The sequence below is a fragment of the Aedes aegypti genome, chromosome 2 (assembly GCF_002204515.2).
Source record: "Aedes aegypti strain LVP_AGWG chromosome 2, AaegL5.0 Primary Assembly, whole genome shotgun sequence".
Classification (NCBI taxonomy): Eukaryota; Metazoa; Arthropoda; class Insecta; order Diptera; family Culicidae; genus Aedes; species Aedes aegypti.
Window position 1 is genome coordinate 99,503,789 of NC_035108.1, and position 22,982 is coordinate 99,526,770.

Consider the following 22,982-nt stretch of genomic DNA (forward strand, 5'->3'; position numbering starts at 1 on the left):
TTTCTGAATCTATGCGATATTTATAACAAGTATGATGATCTAATGGTCTGGATCGTAGTGTAACTAAAAAATATTTTTTCCTATCTTGGTGCAAAAAAGCGCAAGTGAAGCCATAGTACAACGAATACTATGGAATATTTGTCACACTTTGAGGGGTAAATGCTCATTTTAGAGCGTTTCCTAGATATCTTGCACCACCTTTGAAAAAATGCCTAATTTTTGAAGGAGTTCTATGTTATACACTTTTTTCATTCTCAAATGGTAAATATGTCAAATATGGTTCAAAGCCTAAGGTATTCTTTTTTCGAATGAGACCGGTTGAGAAAGATTTTGTCATGATTTAGTACAGAAACTGCAATTTCTATAGAATAACCTTCACGCAATTTGAAAAATTTAAAGGGTCAATTTCAGCTGACATCTCTCCAGCTCACATGCTGTAAATAATCGAAATATACAACGATCGATCTGAAACTATGGGGAATTTTTATTCAATGCAGAAGAAATCTCGCATAATTTATGATCTCCTTCCAAAAGCCATTGGTAACCATGTGTGTAGCTCGTAGTTTCTGAGCATTTGAATGGATATACACGTTATTTAACAACTTTATAGTGAAGAAAGGATCATTATCTACCTGCCAGTGATGTTGGTTTGGATGCTTATTCTTTAATTTGCTCAGAAACAACGAGCTACACACGTGGTTACCAATGGCTTTTAGGGCGTTATCTCAGATTATGCGAGAAAACAAGATAATATATTCGAGAAGGGATATGCAAACTTCATTTTTTTAACTTTTGGCTAGCTTTGGGCCACTGTGCACTGTCACATCGCAGCAAACTAGATGTTGGTCACACGAATAGTAGCATTCTTAGGTTAATGATTCTACTGTGAGCCTATGCATGCTATAAACGCTATAAAACGTTTGACTTTTACTGTGCGCTCTGTTTTCAAGTTGCCCGTGAGAGAGAGCAAGACAGCACCAACACACGGCGCACAGTAAAAGTCAAAAGAACAAAAGAGTTTATGGCGCGTACAGAGGCTCATTGTATCCCAATCCGCAAAAGTTGGAACAACGTTTGTGGACACGCTTGCTTCGTTATTTGTTTTATGTCTTTTTTGATGACAATTGTGAATCAATTGTCAATCAAAAAATCAATGGTTTTGCATATAGTCCATTTTAGGACACGGCAACACTGATGATATTGCTGTTACTTTCACACGTTACGACACCGCCTCCTGTCAAAATTTCATTCATAAAATAAGCAATCTGCTGTTTAAAAACGTCTCGTACAACTGACTATTGCAAATTTGTCTTCTTCTTCTTTCTGGCGTTACGTCCCCACTGGGACAGAGCCTGCTTCTCAGCTTAGTGTTCTTATGAGCACTTCCACAGTTATTAACTGAGAGCTTACTATGCCAATGACCATTTTTGCATGCGTATATCGTGTGGCAGGTACGATGATACTTTATGCCCTGAGAAGTCGAGAAAATTTCCAACCCGAAAAGATCCTCGACCGGTGGGATTCGAACCCACGACCCTCAGCTTGGTCTTGCTGAATAGCTGCGCGTTTACCGCTACGGCTATCTGGGCCCCAATATTGCAAATTTGTATCTTGATCGAATTTGCAAAAATATGGTCGAAATTTGTGGTAAAAAATTCTAGCCAATTTCGTATGCTCGGTCTCTAAATTTGTAAGGCTCATCAACGTCTTAAACGAATTTGAAGCTCGATTCAAATGATTTGTAGCTTATTTGTGTATTCCTCGAAATTACTCCACGGGTCGTATTTATGGATCGCGTATTTAAGGGAAATAAGTTTTTCCCCGTTTTTTATGTCTTACACGTTGTACATTTCCTCAACTTCCCAGAGCACATATTACCTTTCTTAACGATGCACGAATATATTATCGTATGGCAACGATATACGAATGTAAAAATAGCCAATTGGCATTGAAAGCTCTCAAGTTATTACTGTTGGAAGTGCCTACAGAACACTAAGCTAAGGAGCAGTCTGAACATAAAGTTTAAAGGCCATAATAAAATTGGAGCAAATATCAAAACTGAAAAAAAAAAACAGTTTTCTCCAAAATAATCGACAAATTGAAAACAAAAAATAACACACAGCTGTTTTATGTGTGTGTGTTGCTTTTTTTGATTTGTTGTTTGTTTTCGAGAAAATTCCTTTTTTCAGTTTTGAGTCTAAAGGACGCAAGAACTCACCCATTTAAAAAAAAGCCGATAAGCAGTCTCTGTCTCATTGGGACGTAACGCAAGAAATAAGAAGAAGTAGAGAATTGCTAGAAATGCTGAATACAATCATTTACTCTATGCTTCATGATGAAATGTGACGAATCTGTAAATTTCAGATTCGTTGAACAAATAAAAAGTGAGGTAATGAGTCGTCACTGATTCTTTCGCAAATCCCTCATAGAAAAGAGGGATTCTCCAGATACTTGTTCAGGAATACATTCAGAGACTCTGCCAGAGTTCCCTCCAGATTCTTCCAGAACAATCTTCAAAGCCCAAGGGATGACGAGGTTTCACCTAAAATGTTTGGGTCCTGGAGTCAATCCCGTAAATACTTTATTGTTTTATTATGTTTTATTAAGTTTAATTGCTTTTAGTCGACAGTGGCACAAATTGGCATTAAAGTGCATATGTAAGGTTTTATATCTTCACCTTTACTGCCCATTAACGCATAATTGTCCCATGTGAATAGGAAATCCAGCAAACATGGGACTGACATACGTTTATGAGCAGTTTAGGAGACTTTCGAATAGATAAAACATTCAACAATCCACAATAATTGTAACAAAAAGAATTTTGTTGATGAGGTCAAAAGCGTTGAGAAAGGTCATAATAATTTAATCTTAGGATTAAATTATCTAATCTATGCTATGCAATATCGAACAATGCTATTATCTTACCTATGCTATGCAGATACACACTCGCACCAGATCAAAATCGATCAAACATACACTTCGTAGTAGCTACTCCGTGATCAATCAGGATAGTGATATTGTACAGAGAACCGCTCAGATGGAGCTTGAGTTTTAGCTTTTTACCATCTTCAATGTACAATCACACCACCCTTAATATTTCTAGATTGATAACGGCGCCGGCCACGTCCTTATGTCCATCAGGAAGAGGTAGGAATGTTAATTAGATAGCTGTTGTTACCAAAAAACCGGAGAATCTTTTACAATTCCCACAGCTACCTTGGAAGTAGGAGTGTTTTGTTAGTGGTATTCGACCGTAAGGATATCACTGTGGTAAGCGGTTAAGTCGAGTTGTTCAGTTCTAGCGATAAATGTAATTGATACTGTTTGGTGTCATTATCGAGGATGACGCAGAGAGATCTAGGGAGAATGTTACAAATACGAGAAAGGGACGGGCGTGGGAAACAGAAGCGATAACCATTAGACTACCATCCCCGTCACAAACCAGAACAAAATAAAACAATCGCAATTTTTCGGCAGATTTCTAACCAACACTTAATTTACACTAAATCTATAAATGAAAGCGTTGTGAACACCTGTGTTACTAGAACAGAACCTTGGATTTTTGTGTTGGGAGTCATGTTACAATAGAGACAACGTTATGCTCGATTGAACAAATAAATCGTTGAGCGCCACGGTACAACAAATAAATTAAGACGAATTGACAAGATCACAGTACATATAATTACGTTCCCTCTACTATTTGTTTGAGGAGCTTCTATCTTTGGCAGCGTCCATTTATTACGCTTGACACTACCCATCTCCCTCTAGAGCGTTACTTAATTTGTGGGTGCCGTCTTTGAGCTCTACTGGATGACAAGGTTTCGTTTAAAATGTTTGGGTCCTCTAGTCAATCTCGTAAATAATTGTGTTTTATAAAGCTGGATTGCTTTTAATCGACAGCTGAACAGTTTCTGTCTTCACACAGCTGTATTTTAGGATTCCAACTCTTACAGGAAACCTTCATACTAAATCGACCCCTTTTAACTTTGCATTGTCTGTGGTTGAAAAGCCTTGAAATGCACAAACATCTACTGGCACATATTTATTAATTTCTCAAACTTCAGATAATTTGGCCACGTGGTTAACTCTTGGATTATTATAATAATTGATTGGAGTGTATTTGTAAGGTTTCATACCATACCATACCATTTGGGGACTTTCAAATAAATAAACACATTCAACAATCAACATTCATTGTAACAAAAATAATCGTAACATTCTACATAAATTCCTCCAGAATATCGTACAGGATAGCGTTTCGTTTGGTAATTTTTCGAATAATTGTTTTAGCAATTTTCTTAGGGAGTCATCCAAGACTTCCTCAAAGTTCTTTTAAGATACTTGCAAGAGCTATCTTTTGCATGAGTTTGTTCTGTGTTTTACCAGGAGTTTCATCAGTAATTACTTCGAAATTTCCCTCAGAAAAATCTCCTGGATCAGATTCCGCACTTCCAATAAACTTCTAGGAGGAATTCTTGGAGAAACTGTTGTACGAATTTTTAGATAAATTCTATGATAACTTATTCGTAGAATTTCTGACAGAATCTGTTGCAGAATTCCTAAAGGAATCTTGAGAGAAATCTCTGGAGTATTTTCCCAAGGTATACCTGAAAAAATATAGAAGTAGAAAGAATGAAATTCTGAACGAAACGAAATTTTTAAGGAAATTCTCAGGAAACCCCGGTGGAATCTTTAGAGTAATATCCAAAGATATTCTTAGAGATATTTCTGGTTGAATTCTTGAACAGATTTTAAACAAATAGCTTGGAGTAAATCTTAGATATTCCGAGAGGGCAAAGGACTTTCTTGAGAAACATCCACGGAAATACCTTAACGAAGACATTTCTGGAGGTATCCTTGGACAAAAATATTTTTTTGTGGTTATTCTGTATTTTTATGGAGGAAGTCCATCACAGAATCACTGGTTTAACTACTGAAGAAACCTTCGGAGTAATAGTTGAAGGATACCTTGCAATAATACCCAAAATACATTATCCTAACGTTTTAAATCATGATATTTACATGGAATGACGTATTGTCATGAGGAATCGCTAAATAAATTCTTGAATATATCATTTGTGAGATGTCCGCTTGGAACTCCGAGGACTGATTATTACGATCCAGGAGTGTTTTCCAATTCCAATTTGGTTTCTTTTAGTTTCTCTTTAGTCTGTTTTTTCAGGCATGAAGTATATAAAGTTCCTATTTTAAGACACCTTTTTGCTACCAACCATTCGTTACCAAAATAAATCATTTTTATCAGAATCAATTATACAATGTACAAAAAGCCTAACATTTGTTACAATTTGCCATCAACAATAGTGCCACACCGGATCACCTCTGGGATTCAAACTCATCAATCTTCGTTAAGCCATTGAATCCTCCGTCATAACTCACCGACAGATGGAACCATAAAACCGCTTGATTATAGACAAACATTATAGCCTTTGCATAGCTATTTCGTTTCTGTTTGTGATCGGTGTTCTGCAATAAACCCGTGATTCATATGCCAATCTATAGCTAACTATGTATACATGACACCTGAACTCAACCTGTTCAGTCCGAATCTGGTTCATGCCAGCGCAGCGCCACCACACGTCGGAATCGCACGTCAATCGACGACGACATCCAGAAATAAATGTGCCGGTTTGTTTGTTCATTCGTCTATGGCAGTGGGCTTCAATCTTCTTCATTACATGTAACAATTTAGATTTGATTGCGAGTTTAACGCCTCCTTCAGAATGATAGGAAGATATTTTAATCTTTAGTTCTGTAAATGTTCATCTTTACTGCTCTCATTTAATAACTGTGGAAGTGCTGATAAGAAAACTAAGCTAAGAAGCAAGCTCTGTTAGAACAGAGTAGGGACGTAGTGTCAGAAAAAAAGAAAAAGAACAGAGCGTTTTCTTCGCTTAAAGAACAACTCGATTACTTTTTCAAATCGACGTAAGTAACTTCCATACGGGTTTGGGAAAATTATTTAAGAAGAATCACAACATGTCTTCTAATACTATTTTAAAATGAATCATCTTTTCAACATTTTTTTCACCGTGTACATCGTTTAAATTTTGCATACAATCTAAATTAAACTTTGAAACTTAAAAAAAAAACTGGACTGGAGATATGCTTTTTGGGCTTAAATCAACACAAAACATTAAAACATTGTGCCAATATGTATTTCTGACCAAAGCATCAGTGTTTGGTACAATAATTGGGATGAGGCATAAGGACCTTATTGAAAATACAGTACTGAAATATTTCAGCTGTAAATTTAAGGGGAATTCGCTCTTAGTTGAAAACCACCATATCGTACCGGGCCAAAGTGTTGGACCATTCTGGATTGTTCCAGTTTTTCTCGCTCTAGATTGGAATTCTTATTGGCATGCAGTGCTATACATATGAGACATTGGTTGTTTAAAATAAATGATACCAATTCCAAGCATGAGTGTCGCTTATTTGTTCCCCCTGTTTGGAGTGACGGCCGTCTGGCGGTGGCAAACGGACGTTGTTGTGCCAGGTCATTCCCATATGTTTAAGTTTGCGAGCAACGAGAATCCGTTCCCCTAGCGATGTTCATGTGTGCTACTTGGAATATGTGTGTCAATGCTATCAGCAGGTTGTCTCAGTTGTCTGCCTGTCAACGTGATATCATTTGGGGACTGTTCATAAATTAGGTTAGGATTCTTGGATGGGGCAAATTTCCGCTGTGATACATTCGGCCGTTATAAGCATAAATGTCCCATGTCGTTTTTGGCAATTTTGACTTTTTTCCACCATATACTACAGATGATACGCAGGCTTCGTCCTTTGGCCTGCGTCATCCGCAAAGACACCCCTGAGGTAACTCAGGTAAGTCAGAAGTAAAAATATTGTATAATATTGGCCCCAAAATGCTGCTTTGAGGAACAGACTTGAAGTTCTGGTAATTAATCTGAAGTGTACAATTTGACAGATAACTTCCTTTTCCTACACATACGTCTTTATGAAAATAGGAAGATCTGCGATGCACATAAAATTAGTCTTCATGTTTTATGTCTATTTCTCGTGCAAAATTGATGTCTACGCAATGTGTTCCGGTTTGATTTTTTTTCCTGCAAGCCGTACGAAATTAACGGATGAACGAACTTGTAGAAGGTTGTTGATTGATGCTACTCAGCGATGTGCAGAAATATTGACCTTGGCAATGTCGATTTCGATGATGCTCTATGTAGACGGTAATTCGTCCAACAGACGTGGTTTTGAGCCAATAGAAGCTTGAGACCATCAAAAACTAACTTCACAGTAGTAACCAAAACGTCATAAAACGAGGATATAGATTATATGACAGAGAATGCAAAATGATAGACACAATAGCATCTCTTCGCTAACGAATGCTAATGGTAGCCAATAAAGTAGTTCATTTGCACCCTGCCTGCAGTAAAATCCGGGCATACCGTTGTGCACTTTACTTGGCTGGAGTGGAATTTGTCCTATGATGAAAGTTTATGAGCACTTACTAAACACCATCGATTTGTGCTGATCGGATTGTTTTTACTACCGCGTATAACGTATATGGAAACATTATCCAGTTGACAAGGGAACATCTTTTGCATTAGAAAAAAGGTTGGCTATGGATTTCCCTTATAAATATGTCTTCTGATCGTGATCAAATCAAATTCCTTACAAAAGTTTATTAAAACACATGCTTAATGAGGGCGTTTACTTGAGCGAGTAGGCTGTGTCGTTTTTCTGTAAAGAAAAAAACGACGTTAATAGTAGTTTACGCAACGCGCTGCGGAATGATGATTTTTACAGCACGAGTTGTACATTTATCCAGCGAGGCTTGCCGAGTTGAATAATTACGACGAGTGCTGTAAAAATCGAGTTCTGCAACGAGTTACGTACAACATTTTTTGCAATTTCGTAGAAGACCACTTGAGGGTATCAAACATCATATCGGAAAACATTCACCATTATTTAACAATTTCTGAAAAATGTTGTGTAATGATTTATCATGCAACTCAAAACAGTTGCGTAATGATAAAGCGTTGCGTAATGAATCATTACAGCACTGGTTTCAATTGCGCTATGACTATTACCACACTGCACTATTACTATTACCACAATTCAGTGCAGAAAAGTGGGTCGTTTTATGACAGATTGGCGTGATGAAAAACAGCCTATTGCCAGTATTTTTTGCAATTTCTCATCGGCTGTTTTTCATCACGTCAATCTGTCATGAAACGGCCTCATTACTGAACAAATAGAGCAGAGAGGCAACGGAAAATGAGCGAGGAGTAAACGATGCTCTCATGTGCAAATATTCACGTATAAGATGTCGGGGAAATGCCTTATGCGTACAAAAGTGGAGGCGATATTCGTGCATATTTTATATGATGAAAATTGGGATACGAGATGCGAGAGTATAAATTTTTTTGCGAATTAATCTGCAATCTTATGCGATTTCATTTATGATAACAAATGTTGATATGACTTACTTTGTACGTGTATACGGGACGAAACCAAAATGTACAAACGAACACTAAAAGTAGCATTTTATGCGACGAAACTCATCAATCGGACAATTTCATCGACCTGTAGTGCGGATGTGATGAAATTTGTATGAATAAACGAGTCATTACGTAATCTGTAATGCGATTTCTGGTTGCCTGGGAACTGTGGAAGTGCTCATGGGAACACTCAGCTGAGAAGCAGTTCAATTGGGAATATTACGCCAGAAAAAAAACTAAAAACAACTCGGGCACCTGGATGATTTACTTTAGCATCTGGAGTTTTTGCCGGCCGAATTGTATGTATGTTTGGTAAAAGCACGTAAAAGGGTGGAGAAGGGGGTGTGGTGTGGATATGAAGAGGGTGAATTTTTGAAAACCAATAATAGAAGTCATAAGGCACCGTCCACAAATTACGTAACACTTTGGGGGAGGGGGTGGGGTGTTGGGTAAACACTCAAGCGTTACGGCTCATACAAAATTTTATTTTTTCTATTCATAAAGCGTTACGGACGGGGGGAGTTACGTTACGTTACGTAATAAATGGACGCTGCCTAAGAAGCGAAAGGCAGTCTTAAGAAACCTGGATACACTTTTTATCAATTCAAATGATTATACCATTATGTTTTTTAATTATTTTTCCTTTTTTTGTTTATCACAGAAACAATACAACAATTTTTGATACATCGGTCAGCATAAATAATTTAATAGGGGTTAAGGTGATTATAAAACGAAGCCACACCTCGAATTTTCAAGAGCATAAGACTTAAGAGCCAAACAGCGCTCCGCGTTGAAAATTTATCCCCTTGTTCACACCCAGCAAGCAAGCAATTTGATTGATTTTCAACGCGAACTGTTGACAGATTCTCCAGTCTTGTGCTCTTGAAAATGCAAAGTTTGGCTTCGCTTTATAATCACCTTAATGTGGATGATAAAACATTTGTATCTAGATATTGTTTAAGATCATTTTCAATCACTTTACAAAGCTAGTAAGTACACCGGAGCTTATAATTGTAATTTAATTTTAAATCCAATTTGTTTAACACTTCAGTCGTCGCGCTGTTGTATTTTGTACAAGACTGCTATTTGTTCACAACAGAAGCGCGGTGGGTCTGACGGTGGCAAACCGCGCGACGACTGGAAGGTAAATGGAACCTTGAGGAGGTGCACATATTCTTTTCACATCTTTAATGACATCGTAAGGTATAATATCCTATTATGATAATATTAGTCCGACGTAAATCAAAAAATGTGTAGGCCAACTAAAAATAAAAAGATCTGTAAACTTTGTTAATGCGGAAGGAGACTCATTTTAAGCATGCACGGTAAAAAAATCAAATAACAAAAAAAAAAATGAAAAATGAAAAAACTTCCAAAGTTGCAATTTGTTGCAAATTTTTTTTGCGGGACATGTTTGCTGAAGTTTTAAGCTTGATTTCTATCTAAACAGAAGTGTGGGGAAAATTTCAGTTCATTTCATATTTCTTTTATTGATATGACATATGATTTAGGTCATAAAAATTTTTCGATTTATGACTTCCTGATCCCCCATAGTGACAGGTTAGGACAGTTTATGGATTGTCCTACCCACGATTCACCAAAAACAAAACTATATCAGCAGAAAGTTTGAAAAATAAATTAAACTATTTCTCATCTGATCAACATATCAACATCCTACTTATACTTATGGAGAATGAAAGACACGATATGGTTTCCCATTATTTTTCTTAGTGAAGCGTGACATGGTTTGTGCATGACCCCCAAAAATCAAAGGATCGTGTGAAGAACGTTTGAGAATATCTATAGCGAAAATATTGGGAAACTAACTGTAGGAATTGCTACAAGAAATTTCTTTAACCAATAGAAAAATAAATGGAGCAATCCTTTCCGGCATTTCTGAAACAATCAATGGTTGGTTTTCTAAACAAAAATCTACGCCCAACCCTGTATGTGTTCTGGGACAAATTGTCATGAACATTTCTGGATGTAATTCTTGAGAAGTTTTTGATACATCCATAGAGAAATATCAGAAGGTTCTTGAAGAATATTTGGAAGAAGTAATGGATTAAACTAAGATCAGTCGCATCATTTTATGCACAGTACGAGAGTGATTGTGCTAGCGATTTTTGAACGGGCTATTCATCTCTTGATATAATCGATCAGAGCTTATATCATAAATAAATAAATAAATAAATAAATAAATAAATAGATAGGGTTTAAATATAAAGGATACTCTTATTTGTTACTTATTACACTTGCTTTAAATCCTTATGCAAAATTGTACATGCTCCAGAGACTATAATAGGTTCAACATGTTTTTCAACAACTACCGAAAAGCTAAACATTACATATAATTTGCAATTGGATTAGATGGACAAATTGATGTGAAGATTTGCGAAAAAGTTACACGTCTTCTCAGTGAGAATCGAACTCACGACTCCCCGATCACGGTGTCTTTGTGGAGTAACTTTATTACAAAAAAATAGGTAAGTCTGAAATTTCGAACTAAAAACAATTAGACTTTGCTCTTTCATTTGCGACCAAAATCAAAATAATCGGTCGGGGGTCCAGAACATTTTTTTTTTATTTTGTGTGAAGTATTCATGGATATGTGTTTTTGTACCGACACACATTGCGTTGAACATAGATATGGGACAAACTGCAAGATCAAACCATTTGAACACCTTGGCTTGGAAGGTAAAGTTGTTCTTGCTCAAAAGAGCTGTAATAAGCATATATGACATATTATATACGCATAATTGCAGAACTGTCTCAAACGTCATTTTAGTTATTGTCCACGAAAAACCTTGAAAATCGTACTTAAATTGGTCATAATGATGTAAGAAGTTATTAGGAAATATTTTTAATAGGTAAAGATGCATCGATATCAAATCTAGAATTTTCAAGAGCTTGTTTGTAGATTTGTATCTTAAGAACCTGACAACCTTTTGCGTTGAACATTTTATTGATTAGTCGCCACCAGCGAGTGACCAGTGAGTTACCGGTTGTCTGCTTCTCTAGACTTGTGCTTTTGAAAATTCGAAGTTTGGCTTCTATGTATATTCACCCATAAAACCATTGATAACCGAGTATGTAGCTCGTTGTTATTAAGCAGATAAACGGACCAAAATAAAAACTGTCACCGCTGGGAGACAGAGGAGGATCTTCTCTTCGTCGTAGCATTGTGAAATAAAGTGTAAATCCATTCGTTTGCTCAGTAATAACAAGCTATGGCTTTTAGGACGAGATCATAAATTATGCGAGATTTCTCTTTTTACTCAGATACAAAAGTGACTTATCCGCCTTTCAAACAACACAATTTCAGTTATTCGAATTAACTAGTAGAGGGCTTCACATAAGATAAACCTTGTTAGAAGGCATGTAATATACTTGCCCCATGGTGCTGAAAAATACGCTAATTTGGATGGTATTTGAGAAGTTTCTAATCTTATATTCTTTATGTTATTTTCTTAATGGCACAGTGCTTATGAAAAGATCAGAAACTAACATCATGAGGCTAAAATGGGTTTGGGATTTTTGTACTTGTTTGCAGTACTATAACCCCATATTAACCCCTCTACCGGCATTACTTGGCTGCTTGGGCACGTCAGGAGTTAATCATCAATATTAACTTCCTTTTCCCGAGCAGCCTAGATAGCCGCGTAGTGTCGGTAGCGGTTGTTTCAACTGGCTAAGAATTAACACTACGGACTGCCTGTTCCGGTGGTAAAAGTCCACCTCACAGGTGACCCCTAATTTATGGTGTGATGCGTACCGTGCCTAAGAATGAATGGTTAGGGGGGTCTAAATAAAACCTAACCGCAAACGGAGCCTGTGGGGTACCAGGGCGCCCTCCACAGTATTGAGTCCTTCCTGTGCTACCCGGAGCAATGGTGCAGGTGACCTTGTGTTTCTCCGAGATAATCGGCTGCCCTTCTTCAGTCTCTATCTTGAGGCTTAATAAGGGTGGGATTATGAATATGTTGACATTTAATTTAAATTATCACCTATATGGATTCGCATTATGCGTTTTACACAGTGTATTCTGTGCTCTTTCGCCTTTGGCGACTTTAAATAGATACCGATCTGGTTTTTTCGTTGCTGGTCTTTTTCGTGCTGAGATTGCAAAAAGCTTAATCCTGCCTAGTTTGGGTAGTGGCTACGGTTAGGTTAGCTCAGATCAATCTTCAGCATAAAAGAACAGCAACGATCAATCTTTGCAGACTCATGCAAAATGGTGCAGCCCAAGTGGCGCTAGTTCAAGAACCCTACTTTCGTAGAGGGAACTTCTATCTAGGTAACCTTGTGGACCCAGTTTTTGCTACTTTTAGCAAGCTTGAAATGGCAAACTCGCGCTCCATGCCCCGCGCATGCGTGCTCGTTAATAAAGCAATCGTTGCTACACTCATTTCTGATTTAACTACCAGAGATGTATGTGCTGTCACAATCGATGTTTCTGTTGGTGACCTCAACAGGAAATACGTCTATTGTTCGGTATATTTACCACATGATGAACCATCCCCAACGGATGACTTCAAACGAGTTGTCGCACACTGCGTAACAAAAGGCCTTCCGCTGATTGTGGGCAGTGATGCCAATGCTCATCACATCATCTGGGGCAGCTCGGATATCAATTTGAGAGGCTCCAGTATGATGGAATACTTAAGTAGTACAGACCTTGGATTACTTAACATAGGCAATCGCCCAACCTTCATGGTTTCTAATAGAGAAGAAGTGTTAGACATAACGCTTTGCTCGAATAGAATCAGTCACGAGTTGACGAATTGGCATGTATCAGATGAGGAATCATTATCTGATCATCGCTACATCTTCTTTGAACATTCAAATGTAACTGCGCAGACTTTGCGTTTTAGGAATCCCCGGTCAACAAACTGGGAACTCTACATTGAATTGGTTGCGACCAAATTTCATGGATATTCTCCGTCCATTGAAAATCCAAGTGATCTGGATGATGCCGTTGATACTACAACATCCTACATTATGGAAGCTTTTGAAGAAGCATGTCCTCTGCGGTCTGTAAAGACTACAAGAGGGACCCCATGGTGGAATTCCGATCTGACTAGACTCAGGAAACAATGTAGAAGGAGTTGGAACAGACGCCGTTCAGCTGGATCAGAGTCGTTCAAGTCGGCTCGCAAGGCTTACAAGAAGGCTCTTCGTTCTGCTGAACGATCCGGCTGGAAAAACCTTTGTACAAATGTTTCCAGTTTGAGTGAAGTCAGTCGGCTGAACAAAATCCTTGCAAAATCTAAGGATTTCCAAGTGAACGAAATTCGCTTACCAAATGGTGACTTTACTTCTTCCAATGAAGAAGTTTTAGAATGTTTATTCAATACACACTACCCCGGATGTGTGGACATAGCATCTACGGATGAACCAAATGTCTTTTCATGTAGTTACGAGTCTCTGGCCTCGGCTCGCAGTATCGTAACTACTGAATCGATTCAATGGGCACTTAATAGTTTTGCTCCTTTCAAATCTCCAGGAGCGGATGGGATTTATCCTGTTCTGCTCCAAAAGGGATTTGAGTCTATCAAACATGTTTTGAAAAAGCTACTTGTAAGCAGTTTTGCTACCGGGTACATTCCCAAATCCTGGCGTGATATTACTGTAAAGTTTATCCCAAAAGGAGGACGTGCGTCGTATGAAGAAGCGAAGAGTTTTAGACCAATCAGTCTGACCTCTTTTCTTCTGAAATGTCTGGAACGCATTATCGATCATCACATCCGTGATGTTTATTTGGCAAACATGCCTCTTCATGTGAATCAACATGCTTACCAATCTGGAAAGTCCACTGTGACTCTTTTACACAAAGTTGTATACGATATCGAGAAAGCATTCGCTCAGAAGCAATCGTGCTTGGGTGTTTTCTTGGATATTGAGGGTGCCTTTGATAACGTGTCTTTCGATGCCATATTGGAAGCCGCACGAAACCATGGGCTACCTACAATGATTACCAATTGGATTCATCAAATGCTCAAAAACCGACATCTCTTCTCGACATTGCGTCAAGCAGCGATTCGAAAATTGAGTGTTTGCGGATGCCCCCAAGGGGGAGTCTTGTCACCACTTTTGTGGAATCTCGTAGCAGATACGCTATTGAGGCAACTCAATAATTGCGGTTTTCCAACTTATGGATTTGCCGACGACTATCTAGCTCTGATAGTTGGTATGTGCATAAGCACCCTATTCGACCTGATGCAAAGTGCTCTTCAGGTAGTCGAGAGTTGGTGTCGCAAATATGGCCTTTCGGTTAACCCGAATAAAACATCTATTGTTCTGTTTACGGAAAGACGAAACCGCGATGGAATTCGACCTTTACGTCTTTTTGGCACTGAGATTAATGTGACTGATCAAGTAAAGTATGTCGGAGTCATTCTAGATTCCAAACTTTTATGGACAGCTCACATTGATTTCAGAGTCAAAAAAGCTTGTATGGCCTTCGGTCAATGCCGGCGAACCTTTGGTAAAACTTGGGGCCTCAAACCCAAATATATCAAATGGATTTACACAACAGTTGTTCGACCAATATTGGCATATGGATGTCTTGTGTGGTGGCAAAAGGGCGAAGTGAGAACAATCCAATTGGGCCATCTCCAAAGGATGTGCTTGATGGCGATGTCTGGTGCGTTCTCTACAACTCCCACAGCGGCGCTCGAGGCCCTTTTCGACGTTGCGCCACTACACATATATCTTAAACAAGAAGCACTTTCTTGCTCTTACCGTTTATGGGTACTGGATCTACTGGAGAAAAATCCAGTGAATCGTAGATCTACACACACTTCGTTGTTTCCACTTTTGGTGAATTGGGACAAAATTGTCCTTGCTCCAAGTGATCTCACAATTGCTTGTAACTTTCTTTACAGGACATTTACCACACAATTCCCTTCACGGGAAGAGTGGACGTCTGGCTATTTGGAAAGAAGTATATCAAGCAATATAGTATGTTACACTGATGGCTCCCTTCTTGAAGGTAGAGCTGGTGCAGGAGTATATTCTCGTGAGCTAAGGCTGAATCAGTTTTACTCACTTGGTAGAAACTGCACCGTTTTTCAGGCGGAAATATTTGCCCTTATGTGTGGAGTGCAATCAGCACTTCAACAGCGTGTAATGGGTAAAGTCATATACTTCTGTTCAGATAGTCAAGCTGCTATAAAAGCTCTCGCTTCGGCCAACTCAAGGTCGAAGCTTGTTATCGCATGTCGAACTCAAATTGAGGAACTGAATTCAGTCAACTCTGTAAACCTTGTATGGGTACCTGGCCATTCTTCCATCGCTGGAAATGAATTGGCTGATGAGCTAGCTCGCGATGGAGCATCGCATGACTTCATTGGCCCTGAGCCGGCTATTCCAATTTCGAAGTGCTGGGTGAAGCTTCAGATAAACTCTTGGGCGGCAACTCAGCACAAGCAATATTGGAATAGTTTGGAGTCGTGTCGTCAAACAAAATTGTATATTACTGAGCCATCTCCAAAGGTGGCGAAGTATTTAACAAATCTGTCAAAGCAGAATTGCAGTCTCTTGGTCAGAGCGTTGACAGGCCACTGCCGACTCAACTATCACATGGCAAATATTCAGCGTGCTGACTCATTTGTGTGTGTGATAGTTGTGACTCCGATTATGGAACTTCGTATCACCTGATATGTAACTGTCCAGTTTTTGCGCAAATGCGATTCCAATTACTTGGTAAACACTTAATAAGTGAAACTGAATACAGAAGCCTGAATCTTCAGGACATCCTGTTATTCTTAACCCGCTGTGGTAATGAGCTATAGGCTCTCTTTACGCTCATGCGTTTTGCAGTGTCCTTTTTAGGGCGCTGTTCGAACCCATTGTGGTATGGAGCTACATGCTCTCATTTCGCTTATGCGATCTTCCCTCTTCAAGGGACCCCACTCCTATTTCCTCCCATCTTTCCCTTCCCTTTCCTCTCCCATCGGGTAGATGATGAAATAGGCTCAAATATGGCGATGGCACAAATCTCCCAACTGGTGGGGAACGTGCCTTTGGAGCCGGCCTTCTGATACCTGATAACCCCTCTACCGGCAGCTTCAATTTTTCAAAATATTCAAATTGCGATAACTTTTTTGTTTCTCAATATTTTCGAAAAAAAAAATTCCACAACTCCTCAAAAAACTCTCTTTTTTCAGAATCTGTATCGGTTTTGAGCATTGGTCATCTATATTCGGAGATATTCCAAAATTCCTTGGGGGATCGACGCATAGCCATAACTCTCGTAATTATCTCTGGCTACAGATTTTTTCTCATATTCGGTTATTCGCTTTTCAAAACTAAACTTTGATGAAAGTCTATTGTGAAGAAATTAAACAAATCGGTGTAACTGTTTTTGAGCAATGAGCTTTTATGTTTTTGGTACCACTCTAGCCGTAACGAGATCTTGAAAACTTCTTAAAACATCATATTGAAATTTTATATGGGAACACCCAAGGAACACCAACATATTTTTAAAACCAGTTGACCAATGGTCAATACCGACATAGATTCCAAAAGTAGAAGAGTTTTTTGAGAAGTTGTAAAAAAATGGTGGAAAAATATAGAGAAACAAAAAAGTTATCGCGATTAAAATATATTTTTGTGCTGAAAAAATGAAGCTGCCGGTAGAGGGGTTAAGCTAAATAATAGCAAACAAACTCATGAATATCTCTTCTACTATCTGTCGAATTGAATTTCTCTCTTCAGCAAATTTCTTTATTATGGTTTGAAGAATGAGCTTTTACAATGGGGTAATAAGTTTGTACTTACATTACAGTACAAGCGTGTTTGGAACATACCTCAAAATTTCTTCATAGTAATTTCCATATAAATCTACATTGTCTTTGGGCCACTTAAATCACCACCTAGAAAGCTGCGAATTTCACAGAATACTATTTTTATAGTAAGGATAGTAAGGAACATATGTGAGATTGAATTCTCAAACATTTTTTAATTTTGAACCGCCCTAATGTACATAAACACATAGATAGGCAAATTCAAACATCTGTGCAAGTCTCTCGAAATCAAACAAAAAAAAATTACTCTGGACCCCCCGACCGATTATTTTGGTTTTAGCAGCAAATGAACGCGAGAAACCTAGACTTTATTGTGGAGAAGTTTCAGACTTACCTATTTTTTTGTAGTAAACTTGTTCTACGAAACACACCGTGCGATCTCTAGTTGGGGCGCGTTACCACTACGCCATGAGAGGACTCATGAACGCAGAAGTTAATCTGAATTCGATTTCAGCTCAATTATCACGTGGTCCTTTTTCGCAAAGTGCACCTTTTTCCGAAGAATTAGATCCCCATGTTTTTCAAGAATTTCATCCCAGATTTCCCGAGGAAACGCTTCAGGAATTATCATAGTGATTTTATCACGAATACTTTCAGGGTCTTCTAGAGTAATCCCTCCAGAAATTCTAAGAGATTTCTCTAACAACCCTTCCAAGAATACTGCCAGCGATTTTTCAAAGGATGCTTAGAAGAATTTGTCCAGAATTTGCTCCCGGAAATCCATGAGAGCTCCAAAGCTACTATTTCTGGTAATTTCCTCAGGTATTATTTTGATTTTTTTTTCCAAGACGATCCTAGAATTTCCTCCAAATATTTTTTCACTATTCCTTCAACCGAATTCTCCAGTTCTTCGAAAGATTTCTACAGAATTTCCTCCGAGGAAATCTACAAAGGTTTATTTCAGAGTTTTTGAAAAAAAAATATAGCTTAAGGGGTTTTCTTAAGAAACCCTGCAAGAATTCCTCCGTCTGTTCATGTGGATTCCTTCAATTATTCATCCCAGAAACCCAGAATTCCTTGAGGAGTTCTTCGAACAAATCTTTTTTTTTTTCAAGAATTTCTCCAGCATTTTATGCAGGCATTACTCCTGCAGTGTTTCTAAAAAAATCTTCAAAAGCTTAAAAAAATCCCATGCGATCTTCAAAAGTTTATTTAAGTTTTTACACCTGTTAATATAACAGATTTCTTTTCCAATAGTTCCTCCAATCATTCCTGCACAAATTTCCAATCTTTTTCAAGAAATACCTTTAAAGAATCCAGCGAAATACTAGCCCAAGATTTGATTGATTTTATCTATGGAAGACTGAAGGAATTTACCTATGAAATTTACTTAAACTTCGTTAAAAGTGCAGTAGCTCTTGCAGAGATCCTTGTTTAATAAGGATGACTATAAAATTTACACAGGTTTTATCAGAGGTTACTAAAAGATTGTCTTTAGAAACTTCCATACGGATTTATATTTCTTGGCATTTCCCTGGAGACATTTTTGGAAGAATTCCATTTAATTCCACTAAAGTTTGTATCATTTGACAGTCGAGTCTAGTACACGACACTGAAGACGCCCTTACAGTTGAGGTCGAAATACGCGTATCTGTCAAAGGATACAAACTCTATTGGAATTAAATGGTATAGTACTAAATTCGGTTTTTTATCTACTTTTACCTGACTTTATAAAATCTTATAGAATTAGTGTAGGAGAAATCTTTGGAGGAATTGCTGACGGCATCTTCAGAGAAATGTTTAGTTCAAATCATAGGAAATCCCTAGAAATTTCTGGAGAAGTTACTGATTGAATTTTAGAAGATGTCGACACCCAGTTCTGGAATTCACATTTAAATAGATAGATCGAAAGCTGAGTAAACATTACTCATAAATAAGGACGAATCTACTATGCAATTTTAAATTACCAGTAATGCATGGATAAATGAAATCTATATCAATTGGCGACGTCGTAGCCAATGGACAAAGAGCTGGTAATAAGTCTATCATATTGTGGTCCTTCTTTACTAGCATACGTCTGATTGTATATTGCATAATGGCTTTCTAATACACCCATTTACACACCATCTTCAAACAACAAGCACCATCATTACCGAGTACTTATGGTTGTTTTCTAACTTTCTTTTCTCCATTTCTCCGTTCCCTTTCAGCGAACCCTTCGAAACGAAACCGATCCTGGCCTCAGCTTTAACCATGGTCAAAGGCAAACATTCCATGTTAGATATAGTTAGAGTGGAGACACGGTCTCAAGTGAGTATCCTTTCCATGAAGAGAGACAACACTTTCGAACGATAACATGGTAGTAGCTAATCGGCATCCAATGTCTTTTTGCAGATAATGTTCTCATTCCTGTCGGTTGGCTGGGGCCTAATCTCGGACATCGACATTGAGAGCGAGCGACTGCGGGCCATCGGTGGCCAACGGTTTACACTTTGGTCCGTCCATCGGCTAATCAGCCTACGTACCTATCAGGGCAAGGTGTCGTACATTCCGGCACTAGTTAGTAATATGAATCGGTCAAACTCGTTGCCACGGGAAGGTGGTGGTGGCGGCGGTGGCGGCGTAGGATTACTGAAGCACAGTATAAGTTACAACACCACCCTGGATTGCCATGACTGTAGAAGTGGGGGAGGTGGTGGACCTAACGATAGCCACAGCAATTGTGATGCCTGCGATACAAATTTTAGCGACGTGCTATCGTTGGAAACGGGTAGTAATCTGGATACGTTCCGACCTCGGATCGACAGTTGGTACTCGGCAACGTCCCGGAAGAGCACGTACTTTTCCACCGTGGATAGTATATATGAGAGTGACCGTGCTTCCAACGAAGGTGCCCCTACAGGTACCAATGTGGTGCAGATGTATGGACCACCTTCCAGGCTTCCAGCACTGACTGCGTCCCTGTCCGACAGCTGGAAAACCATCGACGGGGAGTTCGTAATGGTGCATGCGGCCTACCAGACGCACCTCAGTACGGACTGCTACTTCGCTCCGCTGTCCAAGCTGAACGATGGCATCATATGGCTACTGATCATCAGGGCCGGGGTAAGTCGGTCCCAGTTGCTGTCGTTCATGCTGGGCCTGAGCAGCGGGTCCCACATTCCAACGCAGGCCAACCAGTACATCCAGATGATTCCAGTGACGGCATTCCGGATCGAGCCCAGTGGGTCCACGCCGGGTCACATGACCGTGGACGGCGAAAACGTGGAGTACGGACCAATCCAGGCGGAGATCTTTCCTAGTTTAGCCAAAGTTATGGTACCGAAATGATTGCGTGCGGGAGTGAGTTTGCGCCAAGAATGAGTGGGTATAGTGGTTTGGTGATGAATGTTGTTTTTGATATTGTTACCAATTAGTGAAGCTGGGGAGATGATAGTGATGCAAAGATGGGTGAACGAACTCTGTTCATGGTTGAATAAATTTATTTAGGTGTTGATCGTTCCGTTTGAATTTAGCGCGATAAAAATGTTCATGTGAATTATTTCTGAAACCGCTGTTCGTACTTATTTTACTATTTTTTATTAAAGTCTGTACAGCAGAGTAATGGTTGTTCTCGAAAAATATGAGACACAAAATATTTCCAATTATATTTTTTTTTCAAACCTTCAGGGTATGAACTACAGCATTGCAGTTAGTTTTTTATATCCTTCCTATAACAAGATCGACAGGATTCAGAGGAACCTTCAGAAACTATTACGTGACTATTTAACTGATTTTTAAAGAATTCCTTCTCAGATTCCTCGAGAGAAAATTTCAGTAATTATCCTAATGATTTCTCCAAGGAATTCATTTGGAATTCTTTCAGGGACTCCTACTCCAGAATTTTTTTTCTAGATACTCGTCTACCCTTTCTCCTTGAAATTCTTCCAGAAATTTTTCAAAGGATGCTATAAATTCAAAAGTCAATAACGGTGCCGTAATTACGGTCATCGGGGAAGGGAAAGAATGTTAGTTACCCAACCATTGTTATCAGATACCGAAGAATCCTCTACATCTTCATAGTTGTTATGGAAAAGATATTGGGCTAGTGGGATAAAATAAGGATCCGGGTGTCACCGTGGTGATATGATCCATGATTTATTCACGTCTAGCCGAATTTGCGGTATTATTCGATTATACGCCGAACAAGTGTTCATCGTTCGCCCCTGCAGAAGTAAACGACACGTTCAAAACATCCACACTGAGGCAAAAAAAACTTAATAATTTCTTAGGGAATAATTATGATTTGGCGCCACAACGATTATTGTTGAAATTTTTAAGTTTTACTTATGATTTTGGTGAAGAATTTCATTACTAAATTTCATAAGTCAATCAATGAAAATCAGTAATAAGGGCAATCATAATTGCTTAACAAAAATTTTCAATCACTAATAATGGTTGCTTTTTATGTCAGGCGATCTCAAAAATTGATATGTTTTGATAACATGTGATCTGTTCTTGATTAACCTGTACCCAAAATCGAAAGCGGAGCAGTTCTTTTACCGATTGCTATGAAAATTATTTCAAGCAATGGCTCTTAAATAATTCAAAGCTCTCACTTATGAAACTTATGATACCGTTTTCGAAATGTTTAAGCGTTCAATTAAACCATAATTTGGCTGGTTCATAAATCATGATTTATGGAAAACTTAAGTATGTCTGCCTCAGTGCAGCGATCCGCCACACGTGCACGAACACGATTGACCCTGATCGCATCGCTCGCTCATGCAGGAGCAAGCGTCGCGATCAAACGATTAAGCACTACTTACTAACGCGATCCTTCCATAGACTGCTACAGAAATTACTCCAAGAAAAATCATACAGGTTTTTGCCCAGAGCTTTCGAAAAAAAAATCATGAATACTGCTATTCCCCACAAACCCCACAAGAATTCCTAATTCCATCCACAATTGCTGACAGGTAAAATTTCCACCAAATTCCCAAATTTCTCCCAAAAACTTGTTGAAGCACTCGAGAGCCTACGGCCGATTCATTTCCGTACTCCAATAAAAATTCTGACATTCCTACACAAATTCTTAAGGGATTAATATAGCTATTTATCTTCTAAAACTTGTTCAAGAGTTCATGAGAGTCTTTCAAAAATCCTTATTCGTCAAGGGTGCTTTTAGGCAGGCTTGATAGAAACTCCTCTACGATGCAAAGAGGAGGCGATTTTGCCGTTTTTCTGAGGAGAAAAACATAAACTCAAAATTTTCAACACAGATCCTCAAGCGATTCGAGTGAGAGTGCAGAAAAATGCGAGGATTTTTTCAGGCACTCTCTCTCTCGTTGCGATGCTCACCATCACTCACACTTCAAACGAACTCTCGAGTCTGCCGCCCGAACAGACAGTCCTCGGGGAGTTGTGAGAGCACCCTTTTTTGATGGAATTTTACTCGGCTTTTTTTTGTGCTGCATCTTCCTCGCTCATTTTTCGTTGCCTCTCTGCTTAGCATTTTTTCGCTCCCTCGCAAAGAGGCAAAGGCAGCACGCTGCTCTAGAGTAAGTCACCGAACTCTGATGATGTTGAGGAGAATTATCAAGCCTGCTTTTAGGTCATACCCAAAATTAATCACAAATTTTTTTTAAGAAATGCCTCACGATGTTATCAAAATTTCTTGATTTCTGAAAAATATCCTTGACATTTCCCTGGAAACATGCCTGAAAAAAACTCCTGGAAGAAATATCTCAAAGAAATACTGGAG

The 22,982-nt window shown here is 38.7% G+C and overlaps 1 protein-coding gene across 6 annotated transcripts in view; it reads left to right on the top strand.

The window, feature by feature from the left end:
- LOC5570737 (sphingosine kinase 2) overlaps positions 1–22,079 on the top strand; it is a 64,532-nt gene extending 42,453 nt beyond the window's left edge. For all 6 annotated transcript variants that reach the window (XM_021841680.1, XM_021841682.1, XM_021841683.1 and 3 more), the window contains exons 3-4: positions 19,450–19,549; positions 19,634–22,079. In XM_021841680.1, coding sequence (XP_021697372.1) covers positions 19,450–19,549; positions 19,634–20,569 — 1,036 coding nt within the window. In that variant the 3' untranslated portion in view covers positions 20,570–22,079. The remainder of the gene's footprint in view (positions 1–19,449; positions 19,550–19,633) is intronic.
- The last annotated feature ends 903 nt before the right edge of the window (positions 22,080–22,982 follow it).